The 18,017-nt window shown below is 38.6% G+C and overlaps 2 protein-coding genes and 1 long non-coding RNA gene across 8 annotated transcripts in view; 2 read left to right on the top strand and 1 right to left on the bottom strand.

Annotated features, from left to right (window-relative positions):
• zfr (zinc finger RNA binding protein) overlaps window positions 1–3,470 on the top strand; it is a 46,068-nt gene extending 42,598 nt beyond the window's left edge. Inside the window, exons 18-20 of one of the 2 annotated variants that reach the window (XM_044111653.1) lie at window positions 148–259; window positions 1,626–1,723; window positions 2,369–3,470. In XM_044111653.1, the coding sequence (XP_043967588.1) occupies window positions 148–259; window positions 1,626–1,723; window positions 2,369–2,548 (390 nt within the window). In that variant the 3' untranslated portion in view covers window positions 2,549–3,470. Of the gene's footprint in view, window positions 1–147; window positions 260–1,625; window positions 1,724–2,368 lie in introns of those variants that run through there. The other variant, XR_006370184.1, reaches the window with a different exon arrangement.
• Window positions 259–14,242, bottom strand: LOC122828254. The gene is made up of 3 exons (XR_006370185.1): window positions 12,314–14,242; window positions 11,830–11,951; window positions 259–346 (listed from the first exon to the last, which is right to left on the bottom strand). It is a non-coding gene; the product is annotated as an uncharacterized LOC122828254 (long non-coding RNA).
• Window positions 11,513–18,017, top strand: part of fam151b (family with sequence similarity 151 member B) — a 19,068-nt gene continuing 12,563 nt past the window's right edge. For all 5 annotated transcript variants that reach the window (XM_044111656.1, XM_044111655.1, XM_044111658.1 and 2 more), the window contains exons 1-2: window positions 11,513–11,603; window positions 12,752–12,823. The gene's annotated coding sequence lies outside the window, so the exon portion shown is untranslated. The remainder of the gene's footprint in view (window positions 11,604–12,751; window positions 12,824–18,017) is intronic.

Below are 18,017 nucleotides of genomic sequence, written 5' to 3'. Positions count from 1 at the left end.
AGCAGAGAGGCCCCATTAAATTTTTTGTCATTGGTCCCATGTTTTGTGGTGGCGCCCCTGGCCACAGCTGAGTACTTTCTACATAAATCCAACAAACACATTCTCTTTCCAGTCCTATAAATTGTTTTTATTGTTGTCTTCATGCAGGCAATGGAGCTGCTGGTTGAGAAGGCCATTAACAGCGCCTCGGCCCCTCTCAGCCCCGGTGATGCACTCAGACGTGTCTTTGAATGCATTTCTTCTGGAATTTTACTTCCTGGTGAGATGTCTTTGAATGTTTTCCGCAGTTCTGTCTCACAAAACCGTGACGACTGTTGTGTTTTTCATGTGGGAGTTAAGCGAAGAGCTACATGGAACAATTCAGAGAAAATCCTTGTTAATTAAAACATGCATATTGGAGAAGAATTTTACTAATAGACTTTGATTAATTTTTATCCTATCCAGTCAACTGCTACTAGGGATTTTGGATGTATGACATACGGTAGAAACGACAGAAATTTGGCCTATGTTAGAGATCTGCAGTGTAAACAACTAACCACAGTAATGCTTGATGATGTAACTGGCCTACATCAAAACAGAGCCAGCTGGAGGCAGCAGGGCAAAGAGCGCAAATGAAGAACTCACTAACAAGGAAGGTCCAAAACATCAATTATCTAGAGCTGGATCAGGTCTAACCTCCCGCAGTCTTAGTGCGGCAGCATGTATCACTGTCAGACAACGGGAAACCAAGGGGAAAACGTCCACACGGGATCAGTGTGACCTCTGCTGGGACACACATGGGGTTAAGCTCTCTGAGTCCAGTGGACCCCATTTCTTAAGCCTCCCACCTCCTGCACCATTGAGATTTCCTCCATTCCACACACAGATTACTTTTCTCTGCTCCTGGTCTGACTGGTCAACCCTCCCACGGTTTTAAGTGATGGGGTCAATTAGACCCCACAACTCTGTGTACTGTCCATCAGGATCATGCTGTGTGCTTTTACAAGTTTTTGTTTTCTTTGTGGTTTTACCCCAACCTACGGCGCTTCCTCGCTGTCTGATTGTGGTATTTGCTGTGCTCCTCCTGAGCATCGTGCTAAGACTGCAAGAACTGCATTGGACTCAGCTAGCTTTACCCTGTACACATCGTGGTGGGGTCCACTGACCTTGCATGCTCCTTTTCCCCTCTCTTCCCAGTGACAGCCCCTCTGACAGTGACATCTGCCACACTAGTCCTGAGCATCATGCTAGGATCATGAGAGGTTAAACTCAAACCATTTTCCAGATAATTAACATTTTTGCACCTACTTTTCTAACAAGCTCTTGTTTTACACTCTCAGTCACGCTGCTTCCTGCTTGCTCTGTTTTGGTGCCAGGTGGCTACGTCAACAAGAATTACTGCTTTTAGCCGGTAAACTGAAGATCTCAATTGTACGAATAATTTCTATTGTTTCTACCATATACTGGGTATATTGCACATCCCTATCACGATATAAATTTTATGCCACATCGTACATCCCTTGCTGGTACTATGCACAATGGGCATGTTAACAAAAAGGGCCGTTCCAGTTGGAGTTCTGTTGACCTTGCGCTCATTAATATGGGATTCCATGAAGCAACACAACTGGTTTTGTTTCCCTGGGCAGGTGGACCAGGGTTGTTGGATCCGTGTGAGAAGAAGCCTGTGGATACCCTCACTGCCATGGGAGAGCAGCAGAGAGAGGACATAACCTCCAGCGCTCAAGTATACACTCATTCTGATAGTTTGCTTCAGACATTTGGCTCTTTGAAGATCCATTTTTATCATACAATTGTAAATACTTATACTAAATAATGACAATCGATTAAAGTTTTGGCCATAATGAGCTGCTCTAATTTCAGCACATGTGAAATACCAGGGATTTATAAATTATTAAATTCATTCTAAATGACAGGTTGTCCCTTTTTTGCAGCTGATACGAGACAGACTGAAGCAAAGTTAGGTAGTTTTACCACATTCCAACACAAATCCCTGTTCCTCTTTAATAAATTTTCACTTGAAAGTTTCAGTTCTGTTGTAAATCAAATTGTTAGAAGCCACTGAGTTAGAGAAGTTCTGAAATGTTTATGTAACAGTAAAACTACACCTCCCAGGAAGCCTCCATTTTGCTTTTACCTGCTGGAGGAGTTCAGTAATCTAAAGCTGCAGTAGAGTTTGAAAACAGAAACAATCAACTTCACTTTACTCAGAAGTAAATAAGTGAACCAACATCCTTAAACTCCAGGACAGGCCTCTGGTCAGGCCTAAAACACATTAACTCCGTCATTCTGTTTTACTTTGACTTGTCGTTTCTCTTTCCAAACCCTGATGGAGCGACGTTTGTTTGAACACATTGTCATTCTTTTGCAGTTTGCTCTGAGGCTTCTGGCGTTCCGTCAAATTCACAAAGTTCTGGGTATGGATCCCTTACCGCAGATGAACCCTCGCTTCAATGTTCGCAACAGCCGGAAACGCCGTCATGACAACAGTGATGGAACAGACAGCTTTGAAGGGGAAGGCAAAAAAGACAAAAAAGATTTTGATAATTAAAGTTTTTCTGTTGTCACTTAAGGGAAACCCTAGAAAAATTTCCGAAAACTGTTGTTCGCCTGTTTTGTGTGTGCTGTTTTTTTTTCTCCTTACAAAGCAGTGTATCTGAACCGAACTCTGTATTACAAACACAAACATTGAGCTCCCTGTTCTTTTAATTGTAGATTTTCAGAGTGCTGGTGCTTGGCAAAGTAAATGAGCTGCTGTGCTTATTGTGTAGAAACATTGAAGGACAATAGCTCTGCTGTCCTTCAATGTAGTCACAGGTCTGACTACATGAGCTGAAGCTCAGAGGATCACTGTATCCACATTTGGACCATCAGCTCAGCGGAGTACTGACTGTCAATGACTTCATTCATCTGTATAGTTCTATCCAGAGCTTTGTGTTGTTGCTATTGTGATGCAGATGGGCCAACTGAAAGTTTTTCTAAATGAATAACTCATCTAAATGCAAGTGTTGTTTAATGCTGTGGTCTTATGTTTCAGTGCTTAACATCACTTAAAAGTACCAGTGCGTACCAGAATTTTAGCTCTTCATTTATCTTTGTAGTTAGTGGAATTGTTTCATTTTTGCATATGTATCTGAGAGTATTTCTAATCTATTAATAGAAAAAAATAGCTTTAATTTTGTGACTTTTCTTTTCCTAAAGGAACGAACATTTCACATCCTATACTGTCTGTTTTTATATTAGATTTTTAGTTAAATGCAACATTAATGGCTTGCCTGTCAATTGTTAGAAGCTGAATTATTTCAAGGCAAGAAATATGACTAGAGCGCATGACTGGTTGTGGAAGCAGTGATGATGTAAACGCCCTCCATCATGGCTTCTTTTGTGAATGTTTGCTGTATCTTGTTCTGCTTCCCAGTTCAAGTGGCAGAATAAAAGCATTTTTAGATGGCTGAATATTTGTAATAAGCTATTTCTTCATGTTTCCTTTTCTAGTTTTCATTTTTCAATAATCGTATAGAGTGGGGCAAAAAAGTATTTAGTCAGCCACCAATTGTGCAAGTTCTCCCACTTAAAAAGATGAGAGAGGCCTGTAATTTTCATCATAGATATACCTCAACTATGAGAGACAAAAGGAGAAAAAAAATCCAGAACATCACATTGTCTGATTTTTAAATAATTTATTTGCAAAATATGGTGGAAAATAAGTATTTGGTCAGCTACAAACAAGCAAGATTTCTGGCTCTCACAGACCTGTAACGTCTTCTGTAAGAGGCTCCTCTGTCCTCCACTAATACGTTACCTGTATTAATGGCACCTGTTTGAACCCGTTATCAGTATAAAAGACACCTGTCCACAACCTCAAACAGTCACACTCTAAACTCCACCATGGCCAAAACTAGAGAGTTGTCAAAGGACACCCGAAACAAAATTATAGACCTGCACCAGGCTGGGAAGTCTGAATCTGCAATAGGTAAACAGGTTGGTGTGAAGAAATCAACTGTGGGATCAATTATTAGAAAATGGAACACATACAAGACCACTGATAATCTTCCTCGATCTGGGGCTCCACGCAAGATCTCACCCCGTGGGGTCAAAATGATCACAAGAACGGTGAGCAAAAATCACAGAACCACACGGGGGAACCTGGTGAATGTCCTGTGAATGTTCGTCAAATTTTGAGTGAAAACCTCCTTCCAGCAGCAAGGGCATTGAAGATGAAACGTGGCTGGGTCTTTCAGCATGACAATGATCCCAAACACACCGCCCGGGTAACGAAGGAGTGGCTTCGTAAGAAGCATTTCAAGGTCCTGGAGTGGCCTAGCCAGTCTCCAGATCTCAACCCCATAGAAAATCTTTGGAGGGAGATGAAAGTCCGTGTTGCCTAGCAACAGCCCCAGAACATCACTGCTCTAGAGGAGATCTGCATGGAGGAATGGGCCAAAATACCAGCAACAGTGTGTGAAAACCTTGTGAAGACTTACAGAAAACGTTTGATCTCTGTCATTGCCAACACAGGCTATATAACAAAGTATTGAGATGAACTTTTGTTATTGACCAAATACTTATTTTCCACCATATTTTGCAAATAAATTATTTAAAAATCAGACAATGTGATGTTCTGGATTTTTTTTCTCCTTTTGTCTCTCATGGTTGAGGTATATCTATGATGAAAATTACAGGCCTCTCATCTTTTTAGGTGGGAGAACTTGCACTATTGGTGGCTGACTAAATACTTTTTTGCCCCACTGTAAAGGGGGTTCAGGTATTGAGGGTTACTGGTCTAATGCAACTTGGGCAGAAATAATTATTTTAGCAAATAAGTGGACACAAAATTGGCTTATTTTCCAGATTTTTTATTTAACCAATTGGGCTTTTTATACAATATTAGAAATGCATTAAAAAATGCATTATTTTTTTTATCCAATCACATATACATTCCAGTTGATCCTAGTTATTAAATAGTACAATCAGCTCACTTATTCAAAGTCTTTTAAAAAGTTCCTTAGGAAACCCAACAGATTGCATCAAGTTAATGACATGACAGCAGAAAATCTGCTGAGTAATGTTGTATTGCTATTTTATTTCTGCAGCACTTGATGTTCATGCAATGGTTAGAATCAGCTGTTCTGGAATAGAGACGCATCTAAAACATGCAGAGCAGGGGGGCCTGAGGACTGGAATTGAGAAGCACTGGCCTAAATACAGGGCTGCACAGTGGCGCAGTTGGTAGAGCTGTTGCCTTGCAGCAAGAAGGTCCTGGGTTCGATTCCCGGCCGGGGTCTTTCTGCATGGAGTTTGCATGTTCTCCCTGTGCATGGTGGGTTCTCTCCGGGTTCTCCGGCTTCCTCCCACAGTCCAAAAACATGACTGTCAGGTTGATTGGTCTCTCTAAATTCTCCCTAGGTGTGAGTGTGTGTGTGAATGGTTGTGTGTCCTGTGTGTCTCTGTGTTGCCCTGCGACAGACTGGCGACCTGTCCAGGGTGAACCCGCCTCTCGCCCAGAACGTAGGTGGAGAGGAACCAGCAACCCTCCCGACCCCATTAGGGACAAGGATGTTAGACAATGGATGGATGGAAGGATGGATGGATGGATGGATGGATGGGCACAAATAGGCTTTCTAACATACAGATTAAAAATAAAAAATAAAAATTGGAAAAAAGAAAAAAAAACTCAAAAAGGGCACTAGGGGCATCAAGAATAAAAAGGGCAGGGGCTCAAGCTCCCTTCGACCCCCCTTGACATTTGATCATTATTTGCCAAAGTCAAAGGAGGGGAACCATATATTTTAGCCACCTGAAATAAGCTGTTCCCCCTCTAAGACATGGAAAAAAATGTATTTACCTGCAAGTCCTTAACTGAGTTTAATCTTCCTTTCATAAACAACAAATTCTGTAAATATGGTAACATTTGCTCTTTATTTGCCAAAGTTATGAGGGGGGAACAAAATATTTTAGCCACCTGAAATAATCCATTCACCTTCTACAACATGGGAATAAATTAATTTACTATCAAGTGTTTAACAGTGCTTATTCATCTTTTCATCAACAACAAATCATGTGATTTTGATTACATGATTTGCCAAAGTTATGAGGAGGGACACTTATATTTTAACTCCCTGAAATTATCTGGGATATCATATCATGAGAGCTAATTAAATTTTCACAAACTTGTTTATTCCTCTCATCTTGTAAGTTTGGAGACATTGACTTTTTATTTGCCAAAGTTATTATGGGGTAACCAAATATTTTAGCTGTCTGAAATAACCTATTCTTTGTAGGGGGAACAGATTATTTCAGGTGGCTAAAATATTTGATTCTCCCCAAGTAAGTTTGGCAAATAAAATGTAATCATTACCAAATTCACAGGATTTGTTGCTGATTAAGAGGGGACCAAGCACAATAAAGAGTTTTTGTGAGAGAAAAATTAACTCCCATGTTATGTATGTGGTTCCTCCTCATAACTTTGTCAAATAAGGTGCAAATGTTTTAAAACTTACAGGACTTATTGTTGATGATCAGAGCAATAACCCCAGTTAGAGACTTGCTGTAACATAATTTGATCCCATGTTATAGGGGGAACAGATTATTTCAGGTGGGTAAAATATATGGTTCCCCAGTCATATCTTTGGCAAATAATAATGAAATGTCACCAAATCCACAAGATTTGTTGTTGATAATGAGAGGAATAAACACAGTTAAAAAGTTCCTGCTGAATTAATTTTTTCTAATCTTATGGAGGGGGAATGGATTACTTCAGGCAGCTAAAACAGCTAAAATCAGGGGCACTGCCATGAATCCTGGGCCCCATTCCAAAAACTGATATTGGGCCCTCACCCCCTCCCATGCAGCAGCTATTAGAATTTTTTGAGTCTATCTGACCAATCAAAAGAGTCACAATTTTAAAGGCTTGCCTTGCTTTCTTTGGTTCAATACTGATAACTAGCACAATATTTACTGCTCGTGAATTTTACATCCAGAAGTCTGCATGCAGTTTGCAATTAGGTTGCATAAATGTTTTCTATTATTGAAATGCAACAGTAAAAGGCAACATGCAAAATATACATGAAGCAATCAAGACTTCTCAAAAAATGCTCTGTAGTTGCATTTTATTCAAGATGCAGTATATAACTTTATATAACCATGTCGTGCCAGTTTGTTATGAGACAGATAATCTGTGAAAACAATCAATCTCCTCCACCTGCTCCCTGAGCTGCTGTTACTAGCTAAAGTAATGCAACAGTCTGGCCAAAAACAACCAATCAGAACCAGGAGCACTGTCAATCAATGTCATTCACTCAATGCTAAATGTGCTAATGGTGGAAAAACAACTTATTACAGGAAAAATGTTTATCTGCTAACTATGCTAACTAGATTGATCATTCACAACAGCCTGCTTTAGCTGCAGCATAGGGATTAGTGCTGAAGGCACTAAAACTCTCCTGTCTCTGATTAGCTGTTTCTAGATAGTACGGGGAGAAGGCAGAGGAAATAGATTTTTCACAGATTATCTCTCATGCCATACTGTCACAACATAATTGCGGAGGGCCCCCTGTTGGTCAGAGGCCCTTGGAATTGTTATAACTTTTCCCCCTATATGGTGCCCCTGTGTGAATATAACTGATTTTGACATGAAAAAGTAATTGATCCTGGACCAAGTATTATAAATGGGAGTGTAGAAAATGAAATCCCTCCTGGAGGGATTAAGCAGTCTCCAAACATCAATTAAACCTAATGCCTTGCACATTTTTAAAAGAACCGAAACCAAACAAGAATGATGCACTGCAGGTATGCTTTGGGCCAATATTATATCCATAAGGAAAGTTTTAAGGCTTCTGAAATCAAGAGATGTATGGAAAAGGGAAAAAATAAAAAATAACTTTGGCTTTAGGTGTTATACTTCAGACAGTTGAGAACTTACTATTTCTCAAATATTCTCTCAACTGGACCTAATAATGCAATCTAACAGTAGGACTGCATTGCTCTAAGATGTGGTTCTGCCATCTTAGAGCAGAACCACAGATACTCAGTTGCAAACATCTGATGACTTCATCCACAGAGCTACTTTGCCCACATAATCAGGATTCATCTGAAATGTTGCACAACAACTCTTTGTGGAAATGTTGTTCAGACTTTTGACAGCTACAGAAATCTTCTGGGGGTGTATAAAGCAAAACACAGTCCGACCAATAGCATCACATTTTTCTGGTGGGGAAGTGGCTTTGTTTCCGAAGTTGCAGCTGCCAAATCCCACACAGTCAGCGTGGGACTTCCACAGATGACTCATCACACGTATTTGCAACCACTGACTGCTCCACAGAGGCCAAGTACAGAGGGCAAAAATTGTAGCAACAGCAGCAAAAAAAACAAAACAAAAAAAAAAACAGACTGGATATTGGTGTAGGAAATATTGTGTGTGTTGTTGGGGTGGGTCTTGCTGCATATTGTGAACTTGTTTTTTCTACTGCTGATGTTTTCAGTTATATTTTAGTCCTTTGTGCTTCAGTTTGATCTCTTAAATAGGATTTCATCAATTTGATGTTCCCAGAATACGTCACCAGGGAGGCGGCCAGGAGACATGATAACCATATGCATGAGCCACTCGGTCACCACTAAGCTTCTGAACATAGATAACACTTCATAACTTCATAACATAACTCAGTTGGCTAAGAGCAGGTTTTTCTGTTTTTTCATAGAATTGCATAGAATTTCCATAACAGAAACACTGAAGGTACCAGTAAAACTCATTTGGATCTATTTTTCTTGTCATTACGTTGAAACCTATGGTTTGTTTTACATTTTCCACAAATACGCAGAGTTACGGTACTAGGTCTTTCAGCTAATTTTTTAAGCCCTACCACATCAAGGTACAATACTGATTCCTCCCAACTATTTGAATTGAAAATCCATGAAACCAAGTCATGTGGCCTCATGTTGTTCTGTTTTGCTGCAAATGATTTTAACCTTTATGAAAACCCACTACATCTCAACTCCTTGATTTCATGTCCTGCTGTTTTTGAACAGATTTAAGTTTTTTGAGGAATTTTGCAGAATGAACCCACTCTTGTTCAGAAATATTGTTGCTCCACCCCTTTATTCAGCTCCCTCTCTTTTTAAGTGCTTTAGCACACTTTCAGGCTAAGTTTTTCTAATGTTTTGCCTGGTGAAATAAAGGTTTAACTGGCCAAAATATTAGCATCCCAGAAGACAATCCATCCTCTTTCTGTAAAAGATTTATGTTATATTATTTTAAGAGCTAATAATAGAAATAGGATGGTGTGTTTTTTAAAATGCTAAAAACAATAACTTAGATGTTATAATTTTTGCCATTTTTAAAAAGGTCAAGTAGCAATTTTCTTTAGCTGGACTAAGCGGGAGAAGTGGCTCTTTGGTTTGTAAAGGTAGCATGCCACTGATTTATATCATGTTTATCCTTGCAGGTGACCTGGGGGCAGATGCCCATCTCCACTAATTATTGGTGAAGAGGCATACTCCCGAAATTCCTTCGGGAGTAATTTCTTTTACTCCCGAAGTAAGAAATTACTTCAGGAGAAGATCATGGATTTGGAAAGACGCTCACGCCGGAATAACTTCCGGAATAATATGGCATCCCTGAAAATGTGCAAGGTACCTCACTGCAGAGGTGCATGAAAAACATGCGGGGGCAATTTGGATTTAGGCACAGAGAAGAATCTGGGGATAGTGGGGTGCCACAGAGCGCTGGGTACACAGTCTCCAACGGGTGCTCCACCTCAGTCCATGGTGCTACGCTTCCTGAAATGTAATGTTAAAAAACAAATCTTCTGCGCGGCGTGGAAGAAAACTATAGGCCTACAAGAAAAACGGATAGTCTTCGACCACGACTCTGCTGAAAACATACAGCTGTAAAGGAGAGAGTATGCTCCGGTTAAGAAAGTGCTTCAGAGAGAACACTATCCCGTTCCAAACCCCGATGGCCAAAATGCTTGTGCGCATTTTGGCCATGTCTCCGGCATGGTCATCTACAGCAACGTGGAGGAGGCTGCGCTGTACTTGAGAAAACGTGGATTCATGTTGGGACCCGTGTCTGCAAACAGATCCAAAGGTATCACAGGGGAGACGATCAGCAATCTTCTGCCAACGGAGATAGTGGGAGCGCGCCTGGCCTGTGAGGCCAAACAATACACAAGTGCCGCTTCCTCTTACACACAAAGCCAACATGCCAGTAACCTTCCCATTCACTTCAACTAACTGTGCTAATTCACATATCAAAACGTTCTGCTTTTTCTGGAGATTTCTGCTATGATTTTTGCTAAAATTCACTACTGTACCTTTTGAAATATTTACGCTTTTGTACAAATGTTTGCCCCATTGAAATACATGGAAATTCTAAAAAAATTCCACTAAATTCTGCTAAAATCTTCAGCTTTTTCACAGCTTACTACTTCTGCCTACTTAAACCTAGAAACTAGATTCAACTTTTAAACAAGTGACAAGATTTTAAAATATATTTAATAGTCGTGGCTTTTGGATATCTCTTATGGTTTTTCAACACTTGCGATTTAAGTTTTATGCAGATTTTTGATTGTTTTCAGGTTTACAATATAATTCTATGGTGGAATTCTAACTGACGATTTTTGAACTTTTTATGCTTTTTGACAAACAAAATGATGCTGTTCATACATGTTTAACTGTACAGAAATAATTTATACATTAAAACGTAGGCACGAATGTCTGCTTTAAGGGACTATTAGAATCATTGCTACAGATCTTACTGTTTTCTGTCAAACTCTTCTGGAGTTCAGACATGTCACATTTTTTCCTATTCCTTCAATGTTTCTGTCTGTGTGTCAGCATTCTGCTAGTCTACCTTTCTGTGTATGCCTTCTGCTTTTACTGGTTTTACTGCCTACAAAGGTCTTCTGCAAACTTTAATCACATGTCATATTTATTATTGCTAAATATATTTAGCGATTCATATGTCAAAATTTTCTGCTTCTTTTGATACTTTATGCTATTTATTTTGCTATGTTTCACTTTTCAGCTTTTTCAACTATTTCAGATTTTATACTAATTTCTGCTTCTGCTAATCTGCGATATATCTTTGGCTAAATTTCACTTGTTAGCAAAAGATTTCTACCATATATGACTGTAGCTTTCTTCTGCTTTTTTCCCTACTTCTTATGCTATGTTCTGCTTTTTCTTGCATTTCTGCTGTGAACATTCTGCAAATATGCATTCTCACATCTGTTTTGCTAAAAACAGCTATTTTTCTAGTTATCAACTGTTTGGTGCAATAAAATACTGATTGAAACTCGATTTATTCACTGCATGTTTATGTCTGTCTATGTAAGGTTGAGATGGAACTGCACATGAAAACGGCCCTTTAAACCATTCAGATACAATCATAACTGTCAGATGACTGATTACGCATGATAGTAATTCGGAAATAATCCAAATAGTTTGGATGTCGTTTTATTTCTTTCCTATTAACGGAAAGTTTCTGTTTATTACTGGGTTTCAGATGACGTAGCACCGACGTCACCCAACGCGGATCAACAATCTATGGCTAAAACATAGGTGGTGTGAAAACTAACAATGCCAGAGTTTGCAGCGCCCACTAACAGGTAACAATCTCATCTTTTAAATTGTATTTTCAGATGTTTTATTGGACAGTTACTTAGAAAGATAAGCATTAAAATTTATTAATTTTATGCCGTAGTGTGGCTGTCCTCAGATTGCTAATGTTGTTACAAGCTAGCTCAGTGCCAAGTTAGGGACAGAAAATATAATGTTTTAGGAACTTTCATGCTAAAAAAGCAACAAAAACTAAATAAATGAAAAATAACCTACCCAGCCATACAGTCACAGTGGGCTGTGATTATTCTTCTACACGGTTCGTGTCTGGACACAAACTTGGGGTTTCTGTAGATTGGTGCCAATAGTTGACCTGCATTGGATCCGAATCCAGCGTCCTACAGCCACTCAACATAAATATTAAACATTATAATAGCATTTGTTTGCACAACATTACGCTCACTCAAAGCTATTTTTACATTTATTGTGCTGTTCATATTAGTTTCGATGTTTGGAGATTTCTGGAGCGCATTCACAGGTAATATATTAACTTGACATTAACAAAGACACAGCAGGACAGATCATCCAGGAAATGATGGAGAGGGAGAGCCTGAGTAAAACTACCTGGATGTAAGACAATTTCTAGGGCTTATGTCTGCTTATTTCCAAGCCCAAATAAGCAACTTCAGTTTCAAAAACAAGCCCAAAAAAGCACAACCATTACATTTGCAAGCAACTTTAGAAAAAAACAAGCCCAAACCTGCTTATAGTAATCGAACTTGGCGACCGAAACTCAAAATAGTTCCTGTTTTTCCAGTAACAAAATCTCTCTCCGCTCCATTGCTCACATTTCTGTTGCTGCTGATACTGTCGCATAGAAACGGCGGTCGCTCCCCAAGGCGCATAGAGGAAATAAAATTAAATTACAAAAGAAAATAAAAACTCACAGTAACGCAAAGTTATTTTAATAAATAACTGCAGTCTGATTACTGAATTTGAAATAGCAACGCGTTAGATTAATTGTTACTGAAAAAGGTGGTCTGACGTAACATTTTATAATCCTCAAGATTATAAGACAAGTCTTTTTTACTGAGATAATACTGATCATATTCTAAATATATGCATAATTTTTCTTGTCTGTTCCAGCCTATTTAGAGCATTTGCTACTCGTGATCAATTTTGTTTTATTTTGAACCAGAGAAATCCACTTCTGGACCTCCATCTGAATTTCGCTCATCAGCCGGGTCACGTGTCTGAAACTCAGCAATAGGTTTGTGGTGCATTTTTCACAACAAGATATCAACAGTCATGGAAAAACCTTACATAACTTTGTATTAAAGGCTTACAGCACTCAATAATGCCACATGAATTGACCAGTACATTATTGGGAGAGAACACAAAACCTTTTGCAAGGGAACACAAAAGAAAAAAAAATCCCCATCTCCCCTATAGGGTTCCATAAAGAAGGACTCACTTAGAAAAGCAATAACAAAAATCTTGCAAGAATTGGGACTCCCATATATATGCAGATATTTCCAAAAGACAGGACTGGATTAACTTTTTACTTCATTAGGCATAACGTACATACTAGAATTAATTATTTTTTATGTTCAATAAGGACCTTCACAGAGTTACAGATAGCATAATAGGACAAAGAGACATTTCTGATCACTCTGGTTTAAATATGAAAATTAATTTAATTAGAAACCCTAAAAACACTTTACAGAGGCTCAACACAAGCTTATTAAATGGTACTGCATTCAAAACGGAAATGACAGAGGAGCTTAAAAATTACTTAGAATTTGATGATAATGGAACAGTTAGCCCTACAATTCTGTGGGATGCAGCATATATTAGGGCTAAAATAATTGCAAAATGTGCTAATTTGAATAAGATTAGAGCAAAAAAAAAAAAAACAACAAAAAACTAACAGACTTCCAGCAAAATTTCAAAAGATTGGAGCAGCTTCATTCGATCAACAAAAGCCCTTCCTTACTGAAACAAATGGGGCCTATTAAGCATTAGATTCACAGACTTTTTACTGAGGAAATTGGAAAAAACCAAACTTAACTATATGAGTGTTGGTTTGCAATGGAAAATCCGACAAAATCCAGAAATTGTAGAGCTCTGAATTTTTTTTTTATGCAGTTCTTCAAACATTTCATTCCAGTTCACAGCATGATATGCATTCAAACAGGAAGGAGAGTCTCCCTCTGATCTAAATCACCTGGCTTTTAAAGCATTGGCTCCTACCAGGACTAATTAAGGGGCGGTTACAACATTTACATTTCCAGATAGGAAAAACATTTGTGCTAAACTATATTCCTAGAAAAATATTTACATAATTACAACTAACAACTTCACAACAAAAACAATCTGGGCTCATACAAAACCCAAAAACGTCTCCCCTATCTCTCAAACAATGGATTTTCCCAATGAGGCTGATTGAAAACACCACATCCTTGTCAGTAGTGATGGCCAAATGAAGCCTCATGAAGCAATGAAGCTTCCCGGCCCATTGCTTTGCCCAAAAGTTCATGAAGCATGGAGCATCACTCGATGCTTCATTCATTTGTCACTAGTGACACCTGCTGTTGAAACTGTGACAGCCTGTCACTCAGACAGACATATTTAAAAACAATTAGTAAATGCAATATTATCACAAAGTTTTTGTCAAAGTCACGTTTAGTAACAGGAGAGTCAATTAAATCCTATTGAACTAATCTTTTTTAGTTATTAAAATTATTTGTAGCCAATCCTGGTATATGTTGACTGTTACTGGCTGTTTTCTTCTGTCATTGACTGATTTGACAATAGACATTTGTTTTAGTGTACTCAGAGTGCAGTGCTTGTTGGGGCAGACAGTTTTCTTTGAGTTTTGATTTGCCTCATGAAAATGTAAAATTCTTCAAAAGTTCTTTTTCTTGGATTTCTATTGGCTCTCTGATCTGATTCTTTATATTTTTACTTATAAGCCAGAATTTTACTTTTCCAACAGCTTTAAGTCTGTTTCTGTTGTGCAAGACTGATATATTTTTGCACAACAAAGAAATAGTGGAAATTTCAAGAAGGTGAGAATTTTGGAGGTGAAAAGTTTAATTATTGTTATTTAAGAATCTTGTGAGTGAATCATCTCAAAGTATTCCCTGATGTCAGATTTTTTTTCTTCTTGCTGGCTCCTTTTCAATCAAGTTTATTTGTGTAGCACATTTCAGCAGCAATGCAGTGTCAAAATGTTTTACATAATAAAAACACATAAATATAAAGTCACAAAATATGCCATAATTAACCATTGAGAAAACTGGTAACAAACATTACATTTTGATGAGTGCTTTCATCAAAATCATTAATACACATGAACTATAAAAGGTTCCTTTTATTACGGCCACTGCTGAAGACAAATACTCCTCTGATGCGATCAAGCAGCGGCTCATCACGCTCTTATTTTGAAAACCGACACGCAAAATGAAGCAGTCACGTGACCCATGCAATGCGAGGCCTCGTTTGTTGCCAGTCACGTGTTTTTCAACAAGACGACACCAGCCTCTAAGCGGGGCTTCATCGGACACGCCCCCTTATTACTCGGTACAAGCCTCGAAGCCTGGCTTCAGATAGACCATCACTACTTGTTAGCACTGCTCATGGGCACGCTTCCATGGCAATACATGACCAGGTGACCTCAAAGAGAAGAGAGAATGATTAAAACACAATATTAAATAAAGCAAGTTACTACCCCCAAATAAAAGCAATATATTTAGCCTACCAGATAAATTACAATATAGGAAATACTAAAAAACAGCACCTGTTAGGGAGGGAAGTAAATCCCTCACAATGAGACAAAGATATTATGAGGCAGGGCCTAAAGCTGCTAAGGTGCTTTCTTGGGGGCTTAGGAAACAATAGGTGGGAAACACAATCTATAAAGTTTGGAACCCAAAAACTAACAAGATAACTAATAAACTTGAAGAAATTCAGAGATCGTTTGAAGGGTATTATGCAGCTCTGTACACACAGCCGGACAAAAGGGATAACATATAATTAAAAAATTTCTCAACTCCTTGGGTCTTCCATCTCTAGGAAAAAAAAAAAAAAGACAAGTTAATGGCAGAAATATCAGCTGAGGAAGTTGACCGTGGAATGTCAAATCTTAAGATCAGCAAATCACCAGGTTGTGATGGGTTCCCTCTTGAGTGGTATAAGGCCATGAAGGAATCAGTTCTCCCAATATTAAAGGCCTCTTTCAATTACACCCTGGCAGGCGGCACTCTCCCACCATCATGGCGAGAGGCATTTATATCTGTTTATATCAATTAGTGTTTTAAACATAGACTACAAACTATATGCTGCAATATTAGCTAAGAGATGAAGTACCCTGATGCCTTCCCTGATAGATGAGGATCAGACAGGATTCAGTGGTAATAGACAAACGCATGATAAGAAGGGCCGTTCAATATTGTGGATCATATAATTAAAGAAAAATCAACTGTAGTCCTTCTCAGCTTAGATGCCTAGAAGGCATATGATGGGTGGGAGTTTTTATTTGAAGTAATGAAGAGATTTGGATTTTGTGATAAATTTATTCAATGTATAAAAACTATGTATTCCTCACTAAAAGCAAGAATTAAAATTAATGGAAGCCTCTCAAATCAAATAACATTACAACGAGGATGTAGGCAGGGCTGCCCATTAAGCCCAATACTCTAATCTTTTTATTGAACCACTGGCTCAAGTTATTAGAGAAGATTCTGGGTTGGAGGGAGTGACAATAGGGGATGTGGAAAACAAAATATGCTTGTATGCGGATGATGTTTTAGTAGTAATTAAAAACCCTGAATCTGGTATATCATTGCTTATGAACATCCTGGAAACATATGGCAGACTCTCAGGTTATAAACTCAACATACAATTTTGACCCTCCGTTTCGTTCCATTAAAACAGTTCATAAATAGTTACCAATTTAATTGGCATCAATAACAAATAGAGCATTTGGGTGTCATATTAACAAAAAATGTGGCTCAGTTACATGAGGTTAATTACAAACGACTAAATAAGAAAATATATGAGGACCTGGACAGGTGGAGCCTGTTTCCCCTGGACCTGGGCAGCAGAATCCAAACAATAAAGATAAATGTTCTCCCACGACTGTTGTACATATTTGCAGCACTTCCAGTAGATGTTCCCGCAAAACAAATTAGGAAGTGGGATAAGCATTTTTCAAGGTTTACATGGAGAAATAAAAGGCCAAATACTTTACCCTGCAGCAGCCTGGGGATCGGGAAGGAGAATAGGTCTGCCTTGCCTGGTGGATTATTATTTGTCTGCCCAGATTAGTCCTCTGGTGTCTGTGTAACCCAACCTATGAGGCTAAATGTAAGGATATGGAGCTTTCTTTGTTGGACTTCCCTGTGCAGTCTGTTCTGGGATGCTTGGATGGGCTGCCCCAGATATACCAATTACAACATTTGTGTTTGAGTTTATCTTTGAATCATTGAACAGATGCTTAGAACAGATAAATGTGTGGATGTGCCAAAACTTTCTCCAGCTGAACAAAAACAAAACTGAAGTTATTATTTTTGGACCTAAAGAGGAATGATCTAGAGTTATAGATCTAGAGTTATAGATCTAGAGTTATAGATCTAGAGTCAGTGCACAGCTTCAGTTATTACAACTAAAAACCAGCGATCAGGCCTGAAACCTGGGAGTAGTGATGGACTCTGACCTGAACTTTCAGAGACACATAAAGACAGTTACAAAGTCAGCCTTCTATCACCTGAAGAATATTTCCAGGATTAAAGGACTAATGTCTCAGCCAGATCTAGAGAAACTCATCCATGCGTTTATCTTCAGTTGTATTGATTATTGCAACAACGTCTTCACAGGTCTGTCCAACAAATCAATCAAACAGCTGCAGCTGATCCAGAATGCTGCTGCTCGTGTTCTGACTAAAGCCAGGAAGATAGAGCACATAACACCAGTTTTAAAGTCTCTCCACTGGCTCCCTGTAGCTCAAAGAATAGACTTTAAAATACTGTTGTTAGTTTATAAATCACTGAATGGTTTAGCATCACAATACATTAAAGATCTGCTGTTATTGTATCAACCTTCCAGAACCCTCAGGTCTTCTGGTTCTGGTTCTGCTCTTCATCCCCAGAACCAGAACCAAACGAGGAGAAGCAGCATTCAGCATCTATGCACCAAAAATCTGGAACAAACTTCCAGAAAACTGTAAAACAGCTGAAACACTGACTTCCTTTAAATCTCAACTAAAAACCCACTTGTTTAGAGTTTTATTTGAAACGTAATCAATTATAAATTTATTGACAGAATCTGACTTGATGTTGTGTTTTTATTGTTGATTCTATGTTGCATTGTGTTTTTGTGTTTGATTTGATGTAAAGCACTTTGAAATGCGGTGCTGCTGAAATGTGCTATACAAATAAAGTTTGATTTGATTTGATTTTGAT

Source organism: Gambusia affinis, linkage group LG03 (genome assembly GCF_019740435.1).
Source record: "Gambusia affinis linkage group LG03, SWU_Gaff_1.0, whole genome shotgun sequence".
NCBI lineage: Eukaryota > Metazoa > Chordata > Actinopteri > Cyprinodontiformes > Poeciliidae > Gambusia > Gambusia affinis.
Note: the sequence above shows the minus strand (reverse complement) of the source record. Positions and strands in the feature narration are given on the sequence as shown.